This window comes from Delphinapterus leucas, chromosome 6 (assembly GCF_059928025.1).
Source record: "Delphinapterus leucas isolate spDelLeu-1000000601 "Yukka" chromosome 6, BTC_Dleu_Yukka2, whole genome shotgun sequence".
Taxonomy (NCBI): Eukaryota; Metazoa; Chordata; class Mammalia; order Artiodactyla; family Monodontidae; genus Delphinapterus; species Delphinapterus leucas.
The window spans coordinates 104000582-104020317 of NC_143134.1; the positions used below are offsets into that span (position 1 = coordinate 104000582).

At 35.4% G+C, this 19736-nt stretch overlaps 1 protein-coding gene across 2 annotated transcripts in view; it reads left to right on the top strand.

Annotated features, from left to right (window-relative positions):
• The window catches only part of KIAA1958 (KIAA1958 ortholog), a 180725-nt gene that overhangs the window by 119953 nt on the left and 41036 nt on the right, over positions 1-19736 (top strand). The window contains exon 3 of one of the 2 annotated variants that reach the window (XM_022579022.2): positions 8296-8379. The exons of the other annotated variant lie outside the window; for it this stretch is intronic. Within the exon in view, the coding sequence (XP_022434730.1) occupies positions 8296-8379 (84 nt within the window). The remainder of the gene's footprint in view (positions 1-8295; positions 8380-19736) is intronic. 2 annotated transcript variants of the gene reach the window in all.

Consider the following 19736-nt stretch of genomic DNA (forward strand, 5'->3'; position numbering starts at 1 on the left):
TCTTTCTCACAGTACCCTGTTATTTTTCTTCATAGCATTTGTCATTTTGTCATGGTAAATTCCACAAAAGCACTCATCCTTTAAACCCAGTTTTTACTTAATTCCTAATATGTTTTAGTTACTCATTAAGTGCGTATGAAATGAGGTGGCCCAGCAGGACTTGATGGATTAGCTGTAGAAGCGGGTAGAGCAGATGTCAAGGATGGTGCTCAGGTTTCAGCTTGGGCACTTATGTAGGTGATGGAGGCACTGACTGGGTGAAAGAGCAAGTTTGTGGAGACAGAGCTAAGTTACGTTTTAGGTCTGGACACATATAGTGATTAGACTATTAGGTGTGTTAGGTTCACATGAGCCATAGGAAACATGATTCTAATGCCTACTCATTCACCATCTTTAAAACTTTGCTTCCAATTGTTAAATACCTGATCTGCTTAGGAAAAAAAAAATTGTACTTGCATATTTTGGGCTGCTACCTTGTCTTCTCCGTTCAGTTTTCTAGACCTTTGGGATTTTACCCACATTCAGCTTTTAAAATTTGTTATTAATCACAACTTCCTTGATATAATAAAACCATTTTGCTCATCTCAGTGCATTTTCTTTATTGATGACAGTGACTCATTCAGTTTGCTGAACCATATACATATTTCTCTTAAGAAAATTGAACTTTATCATTTTTGTTTGTGTTGAAAACAATTTTTGTTGCTATTTAGAATCCAAGTTCTATTTCTTACCACGTACATTCAAACAAAATTTAATGAAGTTTGACTGCTGAGTTTTTGATGAATGCCCAGATCTTCAGGAATGTAACCCTTCTTCACAGAGTAGATTTCATGGATCAAAAAGCATTCAGTGAACATTTATGGGATCTCTGTTAAGTGCATGGCACCAAGTTAGGGACTGGAAGTTGCAGCGATCTCATTCAAATACAAACAGCTGGATCATAATTCTGACTTCTCTTTGAAATCACTTCAAGACAAGAAAGAGAAACAGAAACAAACATTTTCTCAAATAAACTAAAAGTCTTCTGCTAGAACCACAGTACATAAAGAAAGGTTGCCGATCATAGCGATGAAACAGGGATTTGGATATGATACCAAGAGAACTGTGACTGTAGCTCTCAGATGAAGGTATGAGACCTCAGTTTTCTACTGCTGAGTGGCAAAATTAACAATCACTTTTGAAGAACTGGAATGGGGAGTTTGGGTTGGTGATCAGAGCTTCCCTGGACCCTATTTGACAGCAGAGAGTAGCAGACGAAGCAAGACTGAGTAGAGGACCACATACACATTTGCCATCTTTATGGGAAGTCATCTGCCACTGCAACAAGGCAGTGGAATTTATGACCTGAAAGGACACACTGTGTACCAGAAAAAAGATGGGTGCACAGTGATCAACACTGAAATATAGCCTAGTAAAGTTGTAGCCATTCACAGATAAAGAAATAATCATTTAGCTACCCAGCTCCCACCCCCAAAGTGCAATCAAGAGACCCCGAAGGGAGAAAGATTATGCTGACCATTGACTTCTCTACAACCACAATCACCACTGTTATTTATTGATAACAGCTAGGTGGCTACCTAGGAAAAAATATAAGTTGGTACCTACCTTAAACCAAACTTAATTCAGATGATCAAATATTTTAAATATTAAAGGGACTTCCCTGGTGGTCCAGTGGTTAAGACTCCAAGCTTCCACTACAGGGAGCACAGGTTCGATCCCTGGTGGGGGAACTAAGATCCCACATGCCGCGTGGCGTGGCCAAAATAAATGAATAAAATAAAAATGAAATTAAGAATGCTTTGAAGAAAACAAAAGAGAATTGTATTATGGTTTCACAGTGGGGAAAATATGTCTAACACAAAATGTAGGAAATATTTTTAAAAACAGATAAATTCAATCCCGTAAATGTAACAAAATACAAAAGGCAAGCTAAAAAAAAATACGCATATACACATCTTTATATACATTACACAGGGCTAAGTATAATAATAAGAAGAAGAAAAAGAAGGCTAAATATATCTAGAGCTCCTATAAATAAATATTTTTTTAAATGGACAAAGGACAGAAAGAATCCACAGATAGAAAATGAGAAAATATAGGGGGCTAATAAGTATTTGAAAAATGTTAAATGTCATTTATCATAAAAGAAATGAAAATTTAAAAACCACAATGTATATTTTACAAATTAAATAAGCAAAGATTAAGAAGTTTGATAATACCTTATATCTCGGAAGATATGATTAAACCAGCACTCTCATACCTTATCACAGAAGTTAAATTGGCGCAGCAGATGTACAGGGCAACAGCAATATAGTGGTTCTACTTTTGGAAATTCATTCTGTATATATACTTGCTCATGTGTAGGAAATGTCATGTATACAAGGATACCCAGTGCAGCATTGTTTGTAATAGGAACAGGATGGAAATAATGCAGATAATCCATCAGCAGGGAATCAGATAAATTTAGTGTATCCATATAAAATACTTTATTTACAGCTATTAGAAAGATTGAGGCAACTGTGTGTGTAATGATATAGAGCTATTGCTAATACATTGTTAATGGTAAAAAGCAAAATGCAGAATAGGATGCATAGTATATTCCTCCACCCTTTTTGAAAGGAGAAGAATAAGTGTGTGTGCATAGAAAATCCCAAAATTATACCCAATAAATTGGTAACATTGGTTCCCATGTAGAGGGAAATATGGTGACAAGGAGATGGGATGAGAGGGTGACTTACTTTTACTTTCTACCCACTTGTAGCTTTTAGATACTGTACCATATGCTGTATTGCTTATTCAAATTTTATTAAAATCAAAAGGATCAAGGTCCATATAAAAAATTACTCTTAATTTCTATCTTAGAACATATAGATGGATGTTCTAGTAGATGGCAGATCAAAATGTAAAGACTGAAACAGTAAAGCTTTTGGAAGAAATAGATTATCTCATGATCTTGGAATAAGCAGAATTTCTTAAACAGGATGCAAAAAAAGCATGAATCATAAAGGGAAAAAATTGATAATTGGACTATATTAGGATTAAGAACTCTTGTTCTTTAAAAGACACTATTAAGAAAGTGAAAGGGCAAGCCACAGACTCAGAAAAGATATTTGTAATACATTTATCTGACAAAGACTCATACTCAGGATATGTTAAAACCTCCTGCAAACAGTAAAGGCCAGGGACTTCCCTGGTGGCCCAGTGGGTAAGACTCTGTGCTCCCAGTGCAGGGGGCCTGGGTTCGATCTCTGTTCAGGGAACTAGATCCCACATGCCACAACTAAGAGCCCACATGCCACAACTAAGACCTGGCACAGCCAAAATAAATAATAAAATAAAATAAAAATTTTAAAAACCGTTAAAGGCAGACAGTCCAGTAGAAAATAACTTTAACAGGCACTTTACAAAAGCAAATATCTGAGTGTACAATAAACCTATGAAGAGCTGTTCAGCTTCATCAGTCATCAGAGAAATGAAAATTTAAAAGTTCAGTGCAGTTAGCATTACACATCCAACAGAATAGCTAGAATAAAAAAGACTAACATTACTTAGTGTTGCTGAAGATATGGAGCAATCTGAGCTCTCACACTCATGGAGAAAGCAAGTTGGTACAACCACTTTGGAAACTTGGTTATTAGTATTTATTAAAGCATAACATGTGATTTTCTATGACCTAGCAGTTCTCATTCTAAGTATACACCCAAAAAAATGCATCCATGTGACTCACCAAAAGACACCTACTAGAGTGTTCATAACAATTTTATTGGAAATAACCCTAAACTGAAAACTACCCAAATGTTCAATAGAGTGGAAGAATAAATTGTGATAAATTCACACAATGGAATGTTACACAGTAAAGAAGATAAATTATCTACAACTACATAACAATATGGATGAAACTTCCAAACATAATGTTGAGCAAAAGAAGCCAGACACAAAAGAGTTCATCCTCTAAGATTTCATTCATATAAGTTATAATAATAGGCCAGACAAACGTATGCTATTTCAAGTCAGGATAGCTGTTATTCTTGGTGGGAGCGAGCAACTGGAAGAAGGGGATGTGAGGAGGGTTTCGGAGGTGCTAGTGATACTCTTTTTCTTATGTTGTGTTGTGTTTTTAGCTAGCTGTGCCAGGTCTTAGTTGTGGCACGTGAGGCCTTCGTTGCGGCGTGCGGGATTGTTTAGTTGCGGCATGCAGGCTCTTAGTTGCGTCATGCGGGACCTAGTTCCCTGACCAGGGATCAAACCCGGGCTCCCTGCATTGGGAGTGCTGAGTCTTAACCACTGGACCACCAGGGAAGTCCCTGATACTCTTTTTCTTGATCTAGGCATGGGACTCAATTTGTGAAAAATAATTGCATGCACTTAATGACTGGTCTACTTTATTGTATGCATGTTATACCTAACAAAAAGTTTTTAAAAGGAAGTGGATCAGAAAAATTTCTAAAACTAGAGATAAATGCAAGATAATTATTAACAGTTCTATATTTTATTATCAGTCTTCCCCGGTTTTATTTGATTTTTGTCATTAGCCAAAAAGCGTAGTACTATTACTTGACTTTAAAGCCATTTACTTCCCCCTATTCATGCAAAATGAATGAGGGTTTCTCTACCCTTCCAACCTCCTCTTGTGGTGAATTCCAGGCTGTTAGGAAAGGATATAATAATGTGACACTCTACTTTTATTTTCCTACAGATGGAATGGCTCTACAGTTATATACCCAGTTCTGATGTTGGGCAGTAGAGGGGTTCCACACCACCAAGAAATTCTCCTATACCAGCTGGGTGTCCTGTAATCCAGTTCACTTCTGACACTATCTACCTAGAGGTAGCATCAGATTCCACAGGTTAAGGGCTCAGTCCTATAAGACTGACCCATCATAAATAGAAGATTACAAAGGCCCCCGTCCTTGGCAGGGATTAATTTGCTAGTGCAGCACACAGAACTCAGAGAAACATTTTACTTACTAGATTACCAATTTATTATAAAAGAACATAACTCAGGAATAGCCACATGGAAGATGCTCAGGGCAAGGTGTACCACTCTCCACATGTTCACCAGCCGGGAAGCTCTCTGAACCCTGTCCTTTTGGGGCTTCGTGGAGCCTTCATTACATAAACTCAGTTGATTAAATCATTGGTGTTTGAACCCAATCTCCAGCCTCTCTCCCCTCCCCAAAGGTGGAGAAGTGGGGTAGGACTGAAAGTTCCACCCCAGAAATCTGCTTGCCTCCACTGACAACCAGCCCTTACCTGTAGGTGCTTTCCAAAAGTTACCTCATGAACATTAACAAAAGACACATTGATCGCCCTCATCACAGAAAATTCTAAGGCTTTTGTGAGCTCTGTGCCAAGAACCTGGACGAAGACCAAATATATATATATATATATATATATATATATATATATTTTGTTATAAATCACCATATCACAGATTCTTAACTAAGATTGAGACCAAATAGAAAGTAGAAAAAGGCTTGGAAATGCTGGGCTGAGGATGTTGAAGTAGTGCTGTGGTGTTGGTCAACTGTGAGTGTGTTAGCAGGGTGCTAATAATGTGGATCTGTCTCAGTCAGTTTATTTTTGTAAAAAGGTAGAAAATATTGAATATTTTATGAAATGATGAGGATTGACTGTAACTAGAATCAGTATTTCATATGATTTGATAATAGTTGTTAGGCATCTTGTGAACAAAAGCATGCTAAATATGAAAAAATTAAATAAAATTTTAAGCTTCTACTTTATCTGGAACATTTTGGGAGTCCTGCAGAATATTCCAGTTCCAATTGAAAGAATCAACTTCACTAACCTAAAACCCTTTCAAAAATCCTGAATTCAGTACACCTTAATTCAGGCCAAATACCCTGTTTGCAGTGGCAAATTTCACCTATATCAGAATGTGTATAAGACAGAGAAGGACAAGAATGTGGACAATATTTGGATTTAATCATCGATTTATAACTTATAAATTTTGTTTGGCTCCTCAAAGTCTTTAATGCCCCAGAGTATGTAACACAGTAGGTTTGGGATGGAAAACTCGGTCTTCATCTCAGAAAACTAAATTTTAGAAAGGATTCCATGTGAAAGTTGAAGAACTGGAAATTTTTTTCCCTAAAGTTGTCTTTGAATGTTTATTTCTTAGAAAGTCTTTGTTTAAAGTTTGAAGACTGTTGTGATAGATATTTGAACAAGTAGCCACAATAAACAGATGTGCTGATCCCTTTGGCTTTGCATGTAAACAGTCACGGAAGCTGGCATAGTAAAAGGTTACATGTGGCTTCACCTTTCTAATGGAAAGATACGCATCTTTATTGTTCAACTGGAAGAAGATAGCATAGCCAAAAGTTAAGTCTAATGAAGGATAAAATATACTGTTGTGTATTTGAATTTTGGAAATATGATCTCAAAAAATATGCCTATAAAAATATCTAATTAGCTAGTTTAGTGATTTTTAATTCATTTCATTTTGTAAAGTTATGAGAACTTTGGCAATTATACCTTACAACTGTCATTTTAAAATAATATGGACATTCATAAATGTGTATAGTAATACAAAAAGTAGTGTTTGTGAATAAAGTTCAGTTTATTTGAAATTTTATTTTTCTTATTGTTTGTGGTTATTTCAAAGACTTCCCACTGAGCAGCCTTAAAAATTAATCTAAAATTTTCCTAAATAAGATAATTGTGATAAACAAAATAATTTTATATTATACTTTAGAATCAGAAATTACATTTTTATGTTGTTTTTAATTAACCTTAGTGTTGGCCTCTCAACATCAATAAGATAGCCTGTTTTTTCTATTGTGTAATTTCATATTTAGAATTTCTCTTTTGAGTTCCACCCAGACCATGTCTGACATAATTGTGGTCATTTTTGACAAAATGATTTTATTGTTAATGTTAACATCCCAAATTTAAATTACATGTTACTGAGAGAAAATCATTTAAATGATATCACTGAATTTAATCATTGTAAAGAAAAAAATCTAGTAAAACAGAGCAGGGCTTCCTTCATAAGCCATAAGCACTAGATCTTTTTTCTCCAAGTGTGTTCTCTTGAACCTCATCCTGAGCATAGAGGAATCTGATTTTGATTGAACATCCTGAGTGATTCTGAAGCTCACTAAAATGTGAGAACCACTACGCCAGAGCAACACTACTTAATCATGGGTGATTCATAATGGAAAGAGGCACCTCCGGTCTTTGGTGGCAAAATATAAATAATAAATTAATAAAGTAAAACTATCCAAGAGACATACCCCTTCCTTACATCTTGATTATAATAGCCTTACTCAAATCTCATTGTCCTGTCTTTATAGCTGTGAAGTTTTATCCTCATTACTTTCCCAAAACACCAAATTTTTTTGTGTTGAAATATAGTTGATGTACAATATTATATTAGTTTCAAGTGTATTACATAATTATTTGACATTTGCATACATTATGAAATGATCACCACAATAAATCTAGTAACCATCTGTCCCTGTACAAAGTTATTACAGTATTAATGACCATATTCCTTAAGCTGTGTATTACATCCCTGTGACTTATTTATATAATTGGAAGTTTGTACCTCTTAATCCCCTTCACCTATTTTGCCCCACCTTCCCACCTCTTTCCTGTCTGGCAGCCACCCATTTGTTCTCTGTATCTATGAGTCTGTTTTCATTTTGCAAAACACAAAATATTTTTATCACTTATTATAAACTGCCCTGCAATTACATATAGAATATTTATAAACCACGTTTACCTGAATTGCTGTAGAATGTGTCTCGTTAACTGCTGTAAATGATCTATTTAGTAATTTTTAAATATAGATCTCTAGAGATAATGCTAAATAACAGATTCGAATATTTTTGTTTAATTCAATAAAATGGAACCAGTACAACCTCTGGTTTCACAAATGAAGTGATTTAAAATACATGTGTTGCTCTGATGGGGCCCTCGCACACTGCATTAGGGTAAATAGCACACTTCTGTCTTTTTTCCTAAAACGAAGGCTGCCTCTAATCCCACTCTTTCCACAAATCTTCGTGCACTAAACTATGTGCCAATGACATGAGAAGTTCATTTTGATTGTAGTGGGCCGTCTCTTGTCTAGTACATCATTTGTGAAACTGAAGTTGGCTATTATAATGCAACAGGTATGTAAATAACATTTATTAGTGATCTCTGTAAAATTGATTCCTTCTTTCTCTTTTTCATTATAAAAGGAAACTTTATTTCAGAGTAGAAAGTGCATTGTCTGAACTCATCAACACCCTCTTTATCCCTCCCCTCCCCAATTTGTTGCAGACCAGGATGAAAGAGCAGCTGAGCTCAGCAGGGAGCAGAATGAGAAAACCATCCGGAGCACGCAGACCGCGCTCCGCAATTTCCGGGAGTTCCTCATCTCCAAGTATCCTTCTGAAACAAGAGAGATTTATGTCATCCCTTGCAAGGAGTTGGATGCCTACCTGGCCTCTTTCTTTGTGGATGCCAGGCAGAAGGATGGATCCGAGTATGAACCCAACAGCTTGGCCAATTACCAGTGTGGACTTGAACGGTACCTAAAAGAACACAGGTATGGCTACAGTATCACCAGGGATAAGGAATTCAAGCGCTCCCAAGAGGCCCTGAAACAGAAGCAAATTGAACTCCGCTGCAAAGGAAAAGGAAATAAGCCACACAAGTCCATGAAGCTCACCTTTGCTGATGAGCTCATTCTGCGGAAAAGGGGACTGCTAAGCCGCTATAACCCTGAGGGTCTGCTCAACCTCGTCTGGCTCAACAACACAAAAGCCTTTGGGCACTGTACGGGCTTCCACGGGTCTACCTTAAAGTGGGGTGATATTCGGCTCCGGGTAACAGAAACGGGGCTGGAGTACTTGGAGTGGATGGGTCAAGACACTGGTGACCTAAATGCCAAAACCAAGAGAGGGGGGACAGACTCCCGTGTGTATGCCACCCAGCATGCTCCACAGACCTGCCCTGTACAAGACTATAAGGAGTATGCCCAACGGCGTCCTCCTGCTATGCGCTATGAGGATGCCCCTTTCTACCTGTCCATTAAGCCGGTCGTGAACTTGGCGGCTCTGCATTGGTACAACTGCCAGGCCCTCGGCAAGAACAAGCTGGCCAAGATGGTGAAGACCATGTGCGAGAAGGGGAACATCCCTGGCAGGAAAACCAACTTCAGTGTGTATCAGAGCTGCAGCACCTTGTCCGAGGCCCAGAGCAACCAGCTGGTGCTTATCTGTAACAATCTGAGCCAGCAGGCCGCCCAGTCAGTGGCTGGGCACTCCAACAGCGGCAATTTCATCGTCTCTGCCTCCTATGACTCTTCCTCAGACACTGCTTGACCAGGTGGCTTGAGCAAGACCCCAGTCTGGTTATTGAGTCCAGAGAAACTGTGATTAAACACTGCTTCTCGTTCCCTTTCCTCGGCCCTCAGTGTTAACTTTATAAGAATATAAATATATAATATATTTTTCTTTTTATAAATAAGCCAATGGAGATAGTTTAGTATTACTAACGTAGTATTCATAGGCTTAAAACAAATGTACTCGTGGTGATTAAATATAATTACTGTTATAGACTTTACAAAACCATAGTGGTTCTCAGGCAACACAAAGTAGAGAAGGAATTCCGTTTTTTAAAAATATTATCAAAAAGGAAACTGAAAGTCAGCCTAGACACTTGTGTCCTCAACTCCTGCTTTTCCTTCCCACCCCACCTCTCATTTTTAGTCTACTTAATAAATGGCATTAGGTTTTTAATTTTTAAAATTCTACATTAATCAGGAGGAGACAACATTAACTTTACTGCTTACACAAAACTGTCAGATCCAGAATAAGAAAATGTTGGTATAAGCTAGAAAAATTATTTACATACTCTTTTTTTGTTAAGCATAATTAGATTTTAGTCTCTGTGCCTCATTTTTTGCAATTTATGAAAATCTAGATGTTTAGCTAACTTCTTTTGGGGGCAGAGGAGAGTAGAAGGAGGGAATAAAGGTGCCATTCTTTTTGGAAGCTATATAATTTTAAAATAATACACGAAGTCCAATATTATGGCAAAAAAGACTGTTACTAGCTCATTTTTACTGTTGTGCTTGAACCTGGAGAGAATTTTTTTTTGTTTTCTAAGAAATCAATGTAAATGAAGTTTGATTATCAGATTTACAAGAAATTTAAAACTACCAAAGCTTTGAAAATGTTCCCAAGCATTAGATTGTATATCAAACATAAAGAGAAAGTAGAGAATGGAAAAGTCTTACTAAAAATCTAGAAGCACTAGTCAAGACAACAAAAACCTCATACTCTTCAAAGCTCAAATCCCCTGAATTATTTATTTATAAGCATTGAACTTCAGTCTGTTTTCCCTAGGGGATTACTTGACTCTGTAGTTGAGATCAAAGGAATATTGACACTCATTTTAGGTAACAACATTTTGTTACCAAATTTAGCTGAATTCAAACAATTCTTGAAAATATGCAGTTTCTTCTACAGTAAATACAAATGCATTTATGTGTGATAATCCTGCAATTATAATAATTATAATTTTGGTTAAACAACTCTGTGTGGTGATTTTTCCAAGGTCTTTATTTTCAAGCCTATGGTGAATTATTAGTTGAGATACTTCAGTAATAAAATAATTTAGATGAGCTAGGTTCCTATCTTGTATAATCATTAACACATTAAAAAAAATCCAAATCTTAATCACTTTGTTGGATCTGGGCATTCTTTTGGGAAGTATTTGTTCTTCAGGGCATCCTCATAATTCACATTAGCTAGGAAGCTAGGTGGTATTTTATGTTTTAATTTATTGTATGACCAGGACAAATTTCATTTTGATTTGCTTTGCTAAATCATCATGTTAGCTGAGCTTTCCCATGGCTAGGCAGCTTTTCCCAACACTAAGTCATAAACACATAAAGACCCATTACTCTAATAAGCTGTGACCTTTCCTTGGGCTCAGGAGTGGGAAGTCTGCCGTGGCCTTTGTGTTATGCAATCTACTTCATTTCATGACTTTCCTTCCATAAAGAGGCATCCAGAAACAAGAAGAAAGAGCAGGATACTTTGCTTTTATCTTTTTGTATTAATAATGATGGTAGCCACCATTTTTGAGCCAGTCTGTGTACCAGCACCGTGTGTGCTAAGTGACTTACATGCACCACTTATATAAGTAATACTAATTTATGAAAATTAGAAAATCCAGATAAGCATAGAGAAAACAAAATATGTACTCATAAATCTGCCAGCCAAAAATAACCACTGTTAATATTTTAGTAAATATTTCTTCAGACATTTCAATAGATACATATTTATTTCTGTATACATGGTCTTTAATCCTTTCAACAACTTTGAAAAGAAGGTTAATTATCTCCATTTTATGTTGAGATCAAAATGTAGCAGGTTATAGCTAAGGAGATGGTACTGTCATCTGACTACAGAGTTTTTTCTATTTACCTTTCTGAGTTCCAACCCGTAATTAGTTTCCAGTGATTTGAGCTGGAGATGAGGACATGGTGTCTTCCCATCTCTCAAGTCTGTCTGATTAAAAGGAAGGCTGAGTGATCTTTCATGAAGGCACACAGTGTCCCCTCGTCCCCCCTCTTCTGGTCATTTTGAACCACAGAGCCTCATTCTTCCAATTATCTTAACAAAACCTTCCTCTTCTCCTTACCCTGTAATGGGCTCAGAAGTGCACATGACAGCCTACTGTGAAAGAACTCTGTTTTAAAAATAAGTTGTTTTTTTTTTTTAACATAGGTTACCTCTCATTTTAAAAAAAAGATTTCTGTAAAACATTTAAAATGTGATTGTGCATTTTGTTTCTGCATAAAAACTCTTGATTTGTTTTTGACAGCAAAGTAAGTTTGTCATGGGGAAGAAGGTTAGTCAGTATGCACTGAGAAAGCAGAACTAGGAAATTTTGAATTCCTGTTTGTGTATATTGAGGTACTAAACTGAAAATCTCTCTCTTATTTAATCCTATAGCAGTTTCATTTAGAAGAACACAGATTGAGAATGTGAATTATTTTTTATTTATTTATATTTTGCTTTGATAACTCAAACCAAATAGGAACGTTGTGACATTTAAATTTAGAAAACTGTTTTACGAAGAATGGCTTGGTAGAATTTTAGCTGAATTATTGTAACTCTTGGGGATAATTAAATTATGAAAAATTAGCGGCAACTACCTCTAAATTTTATGTTTTTGTACAAACGATACTGAGGATATACTACTGCCAGATACCATATTTATTATTTGCTATTTTAACTTTTTAAAAAATTACATCCATACTGCGGCAGTGGTTGATGCCAAAATCATGTATGTGCTTTAGCAAAAATTCAACAGTCCGGCAGGTGTTCACTATAACTGAACATGCTGCCTTTCCAGGCAATCCTGTGGTTCATACAAAAACAATAAAACTGTATTTGCAGTTTACGCTTTAAGGTCAGTGTAATGTCATGTAAGAAATTCCACAGTGCCCCTCACATGACTCTGGAAGTTTTGCACTGTCTACAACAAAAATGCCAAACCCATCTGTCAGCATTTGGATGACATAAGCTGCATAATTGTTTTTCTTCTATATTCATGGGAGTGCCTGGCTATTGAAAATCATAGATGGTAGCAGTTTAAAAAAAAAAAACATAATACTTGCAAAGGTTAGAGAGAGTCAGGATGTTTATCCAACAGAGCTTATTCTTAAGAGTCCATCTGTTATCATAGTTAGTAGGGGTGGTCTGAATATGATTTATAATACATCAGGTACTTAAAATATTTTTATTATAGTTAGTTTTCCCTGTGTTAAATTTTCCCCATGTTAAATCACTTCCTGATCTACAAAAGAATAGTCTGAAAGTTTTCTAGTATAGATCAGGTCTCTGGTTTTTCAACTAGGTCATGGTTAGCTGATACTTTCACCGAATTAATTTGTCTAAGTCATATGGCTTAGGTTCTAGATGCCATGAAATCAGATGACTTCACTGAGATGAAAATTTATAGTTCTATCAACAAACATTTGAACACCTAGTGTCTGGACACTAAGAGGGTTACAAAGATATATAAAATAGTTCCTGCTTTCAAAACATTTATAAAAGACACTGTAATAGAAGTTTGGTTTCATTTTTGAGAGCCCAGCAAAAAACTATCTGCCAATACTATTTTGCATAGTTTCTCAAATTTTTACTCACACAGTTTGTCCATTATTTCGCCATTGAATATGTTGGTTTGCTGTAGAATACGTAATACTGCTTTGAGTATTTTGTGGAGGATCTTTTAGAGCCTGTTTTAAAGTCAGTAATAAGGTAAAGCCATTTCTACACCATCCATTGTGTTCACATAGATGCACAATGCATAAGAATGTGCAGACTGTCATCAATGAGTGTCACTTATTAAGTACTTACAATGTACCATGGTACTGAGTGCTTTTGTAAGTTGTTTCACTTAATTCTTACAATAGTCCTGTGAGGGTAAGTATCATTATTTCTTTTATAAATGAGGAAATCCAGAGAAGTCAGATAGGTTGCCTACATTACTTAATACATAAGGGTATCAGGATCTGAAACTATATCCAGCTACCATTAAGCACTAACCTTTTCTGCTGTAGCTGCCTGTTCACAAAGTGATTTACTGTGCTTCTTTAGATTCTCTGAAGTGATAAATTATAAGTGGAATCCCTGGTATAATAAAATCATCAATATTCTTTCAACTCTGAATTGACTGAGAGCAGTGCCATCACCTGGCATGTTTGTCAGCATAAAATTATATAGGCCCCCTAACTGTGGTTATTTTGAGATGGAACATTCAGCAAAGTTTGTTTCCCCTTCGCCATGAGTAGAGAGCAAAAGTTTGTGTCATTCTTTAAAGAACTCTTAATTTTGTCATGGAGGTGAATGTGTATATGGACAAATATGTGTATATATATATATATATATATATATATATATATATATATATATATATATATATAGTGGGGTTTTTTTTGGCTGTGCTGCACGGCATGTGGGATCTTAGTTACCCAACCAGAGATCGAACCTGCACTCGCTGCATTGGAAGCATGAAATCTTAAGCACTGGACCAGCAGGGAAGTCCCTAATTATATTTTTTTAACAAATGATTGTCCTTTGTTTTTACCCCATATAAACCAAAAATCCTATTTCAAAAGAGTTCCTTATAATTCAGACAGAGAAGGGGGAGGTTCTAGGCAGAGGAAATACCTCTCTTAAGCCCAGAAGCTGATATAGTCATCCACCAGATATGAATATTGATTGCCAATCTGCCAGGGAGTTTGGTCTTCTCTACAAATTGGTGCCAGCAAATTATTTAATAGAGGATTTTGTTATTATTTTGTTTTTTAATCAGTCAAGATTGTTTTTAACAGAAAGCTTTTGGGGGAAAATACTATCTTTATGATTCTCAGTATTAGAGATCAACTAAAGCCATTCAGATTTTTTCTAGTTTGACTATCTCTACAGTTTTAGATATTAAAAGACAAACAGTTCTGATTTCAATCAGCCTTCTTCTGTTTGGTTTTCCTTATTTACAGGAAAAGAGCACTTTGATCTTTATTCCTCTAGCCAAAACAAAGCTGTAATACTTAACATCTATAAATAAATAGTCTCTACCATGTAATAAAGGAAATAAATTTCTAAGCCTAGGGGAAAAAATCAAGGGGAGTGTATGATAATTTATTACATTAAGGTATTTTTTAAAAGGTTCGTTCATGAAAAACTAGTTATAAATCTAAGGAATTAACAAGTTCTGTATCAATCAGTTTAAAAGATTTTTCTCAAACAGAACTCCTTTATACAAGATATATCTCCACAAATCTACCATATGATATGATGTAGATAGTTACTTATTAAGAAATACATCATTGGCAAGGGCATCCTCAATTGTTTTTTTGTTGTTTTTCCCTTAATGCATGGTATTCGAATAATTGCTTCTCCTCCCCATTGGATCCGGCCGAGAAGATATGAATACATAGTTTTTCATAAGGCAAAGTGATGAAGATAGGATGATTTTAAGAGATCCTTGCCATAGAACATAACTGGGGTAAAGAAATGTACTGCATATATCATCCTTTGGTGGTTGGTGTATTTCTACTGATATAAAAACAGAAAAGAGAGGATGATATTGATAAACTGCCAACAACTCTGATTTTACTTTTTTAAGCAGAGAAAAGAAAGATAAACAAAATTTCTCATACTCCATCCTGTTTATAAATTGACTAATTGGGCCTGCCAAAGCTGAAGAAAAGACCTAATTTGGTACTGAAGATTGCATTATTTTTTTAAAAGAAAGCATTTTAATACATTTAAATTGAGTTTTTATGTAAACCATGCCTTTGTTGAATTAGACTCAGTTTTAATTAGGTCAGAGTACTAATTTGATCAGAATATTAATTAGGGTTTTCCTGGTGGCGCAGTGGTTGAGAGTCTGCCTGCCAATTTAGGGGACACGGGTTCGTGCCCCGGTCCGGGAAGATCCCACATGCCACGGAGCGGCTAGACCTGTGAGCCATGGCCGCTGAGCCTGCGCGTCCGGAGCCTGTGCTCCGCAACGGGAGAGGCCACAACAGTGAGAGGCCAGCGTACCGCAAAAAAAAAAAAAAAAAAAAAAAATTAGGTCAGAGTATTAAAGTAACCATCATCTTTGTTGAGTGAATTATAATCATAGAGGCTGGACCTGGAAAAGACCTAAGAGATCATCTAGCCCAGTGATTTTTCAGTGCTGTGAAGAATAGGAGTCACCATGTCTTCTTGGGGGCAGGAGGCAAGGAGGGCAGAGATGGATGGAGATCGCAAAGGGAACACATCCTGAAACACAGATCCCCCGGGAATTTTCATGTTCCCTATGCCCCTACCTTCCTACTTTGAGACTCACTAGACTGAATGACCTACTACCTCTATTACACATCGTTCATGTGTGCCAGGCTGGAAAATAAGATTCAGAACATCTAATCCGTCCCTCTTCTTTTATAGAAGAGAGAATCAGTCCCAGAGAGATTAGATGAATGCCCAGGTGCACACACTTTGTTAGAATCAGAGCCAGAACTAGGCCAGGCACCTTGACTTCCAGTCCATAGGTAGGGTTTAGGGAGGAAAAACAACCCTACCTTCCCACTGAGTAAGAAGGGGTATCCTTGTTTTGAAATTTTTAATAGTGTTTTAAGCTCTCAAACAAGTTTATATTAAGGACTAGATTCAAGCTGCCAGTTTCCAAATAGGCTATTTTGCACGTGAACTTTTTTTCATTGTGTAATGTTACACCTTAATTTTTAGCAACTTCTTTTGAGATTTGATGGGATAATCTCTAACTGTAATCACCTTTTATTTTAAGGAACAGCTCTCAGCCTACTCCATTTATATTGTTTTCATTTATGGAGGGGAAACAAACTACAGTTTTCAAGTATATGAATTCCAGTTATAGATTATGAAGTGAAAAGTAACTTTTTATTTAAAGTGGTATTCTTTTGAATACCCAGCTACATAGCATCTATATTATTGGTTTTGAATACAGTCTACTATACCCTTTTTTAGTCTATGGAAAGTATAAAAAATCATCTTGAAGGTTTGGAACATTTTCAATCAAAAGGATTAAATTTCTGTCAATGTAATTAGGATGTTTCTGAAGTGAATTTACTTGGAGATAGGAAGGGGAAAGAAAATGAGAACTAATGAAAGAAACCTACAGCAGGAAGACATAGAAATACAAACTATTTGTAAATTCTTATATTACCCAGCTTACTCTTCTAAAAAGCAATTCAAACAAGTATTTTTTAAATCTCACAAATTTTTATTTTATAAATTATGTTTACCAGATCATAGTTGAAGAAAAAAGATGAAATTCTAGGATGTTAAAAAGGTACAGTGGAATTATTTGTCTTTTGAATTCAGTGTTGAATTTCACTAGACTTCTAATGTTCTTTGTATTACACTGGAATTAGAAATTTTTACCATCATACACTCATTTCAAAGAGCTTTGAAAATGCTTTGGCATAGTTTATTTATTTGTGGTAAGTAGAATTAGGAAGAATCAGCAATATAGAATCCTAACAGTAATTGTGCATACTGTATTTAAGTGATTTTTATGCCTGTTTACTTTCTGTGATTCTTAAATTTTATAAATCAAATACCTTAACATACTTCCACTAGAAATTAATTTATAATTGATTATTTATACTGGATAAAGTAGCAGGTTCATCTTAGTATTAATCCACTCAGATTAAGTGAACTTTTATATCTACAATTCATTATATTACAACTTTTTAAATAGCATTTATAACAAAAGAACTTTTGTTTTATAAAGTATTTGTTACAAAAAAAAACCACCATCTTGCCAAAAACCATTACAATTTCTATGCATTGTGTATATTCAGTGATGTCACTGTTGAGATTTTGCATGTTTTAGGTGCTCTTTCATATGTGTGTTTGTGGTATTTATGTGGAATTGTTAACCATTGCTGCTATCACTTATTGTAGTTAAACTGAAAAACTGTGCTAAGAGGCTGTGCTGGTCAACATTTGTGTGACTTGTGAAAGTACGTACTTAGCTGTTTAATATTTTGAACCAGAACTTAGTGGCCTCTACAGAAGGAAATGTTATAGTTGTCAAGTGATGCCAACTTCAAAATCTTGCTTCATATGTATGATTCCAGGTCAGCTTTCCTTCTGCACTTTCCCCAACTCTTTGAAAGGGAAACATTTGCAAAAAGAGAAAGCAAGAATTCTGAACTTTCCTAGTACTCCCCACCTTAAATCTTTTTTTTTCCCCTGATACTTGAGAAATTCAATAGAATGACAATGTAGCAGCATAATTTCCCTTGATCTAGATATTTTAGGTTGAACAATGTAATAACAGAAGACTATGAGGCGCATACATTATCTTTGTTGGTTATCATGGCGTATTGTTTAAATCGCATTTAATAAGAATATTTAGTATTTTCATTTTATTTATGAGACCAAGGAAACCTCAGAGTTCCCAAATATTAACTTTTATATTCAGCATTTGCGTAGACTTACTTAACATATTTGGTTGCCTTATGACCATCAGAATTTTTTCATGCCTACCTGTCTTTAGTTTGCTTCCTGGTATTTCCAGCTTGCCTCAGCAATTCCAAGCAAACTCTGACATTAGAGAGAACATTATTTCAATGGATTAATTCTACTATACTTTGTTAAATGGGGAAAATATCATTATACTTTATTTATACATGTATACTCAGAATGGAAGGGAAATATCATAAAATGTTAAGAAAAGCAGGCTCTTCCTTCCAACATTCCAAAACACCTCACTTAATGCAGGGTTTCATTCTGACTGTTCAGTGAGTTTATAATTATAAGATTCTTTTAATAAAGGGACAGTCTCCTTAGTTACATAGAGGCTTTCTGTGTGACTGTCAGATATATGGTGGCAGCCAATGCTGTATCTGGAAACATTGCTTCTGAAATTGCTGATTTAATTCTAAGAATATTAAAATGAATTCAAGGCCCCTGCCACATCTTTGCTTACAGGAAAAGAAAGGCATATTTTAACTATGAGCGTTTTCTCCAGAATATGCTTTAAACATTTGCCCCTCAATGGAGGTGACAGAGCAATAAAAGGAAATTCAATTATGTATGTTCTAAAGAAGTTCCGCCCTTGTCCAGTGGCTTCCAGAGTGACACTAAAATATTTCTTGGTTCCTGCATTGGAAGTTTTCAGGCAAGATCTTTGTACTTAAAATTCCTTTTATATTTTGAACACCAAAGATTATGGCGTGATATGTCCTGATATGATGATTAACAGTTTCTATTAGTAATGGACACATTTATTTGAATCCTGCTCTTGGGTTTATTTACCCCGTTTGGGTCTTTTGTACTTTTTGTATGTCCTGAGGCCTTTATGCCTAGGGCAATTTTTTAATCAAATAATACATATATATTTATTAGGTTTCTAATTTATAGAGTTTGTTTCCACCATGACTTTAACCTTTTTTTCACTGCTGTAATTAGACATAGATTTGCCAGATTAGCCTCATAGTTTGTACATTTTCGTTGTAATCCGAAAACATAACTTGTAACCCCATAGGCCTGAAAACTGGTAGATAATGACTAGAAGCATTTTGGATTCAACACAATCACATTTAGAGACTCATTTATCTGTTAAAGAACTTTGGTGATTTCATAGAATGAATGCTGTATACAACATAAATAAGTTCTTCCCTTCCATCTTTCTTATAAGAATGATTTTAAAATTCCTTTTATTCTACCACTTGGAAGTTAATTGGGAATAAAAAGGTAGATTTACCAATTTGGTCAGTATAATTTAACACTAGGCATCTGTTTAGAAATATAACCACCACAATTGATACTTAGAAAAATTTTATGAAAAAATATGATACTGTTCTTTGAAGATGGATTTACTTTCCCCCCTTTTGATAGTCAATTTGATATATTTTCTGGCCACGTAGCTTTTAACTGATTTACATGATAAAAGCATATGTGTGCTTGCTCACTTTCAAAATTCTCTTTGTAAGCTGCTACAATTATAATGTGTGAAAGAAGAGAAAGGTGTATTGAAATGGAGGGAAATTTTTGTTAATATTTAAAATGTGTGACTGTGATACTCTTGGTTAATTAATCTTCTGCCAGTTGGTATTTGTAATAATATGATAGAACTTTTTTGTTATTAAGAATATACTATAGGTTTCATTTTTATTTTGCTGCTCACTGATCTTTTACACCAAGATGTTTTCATCT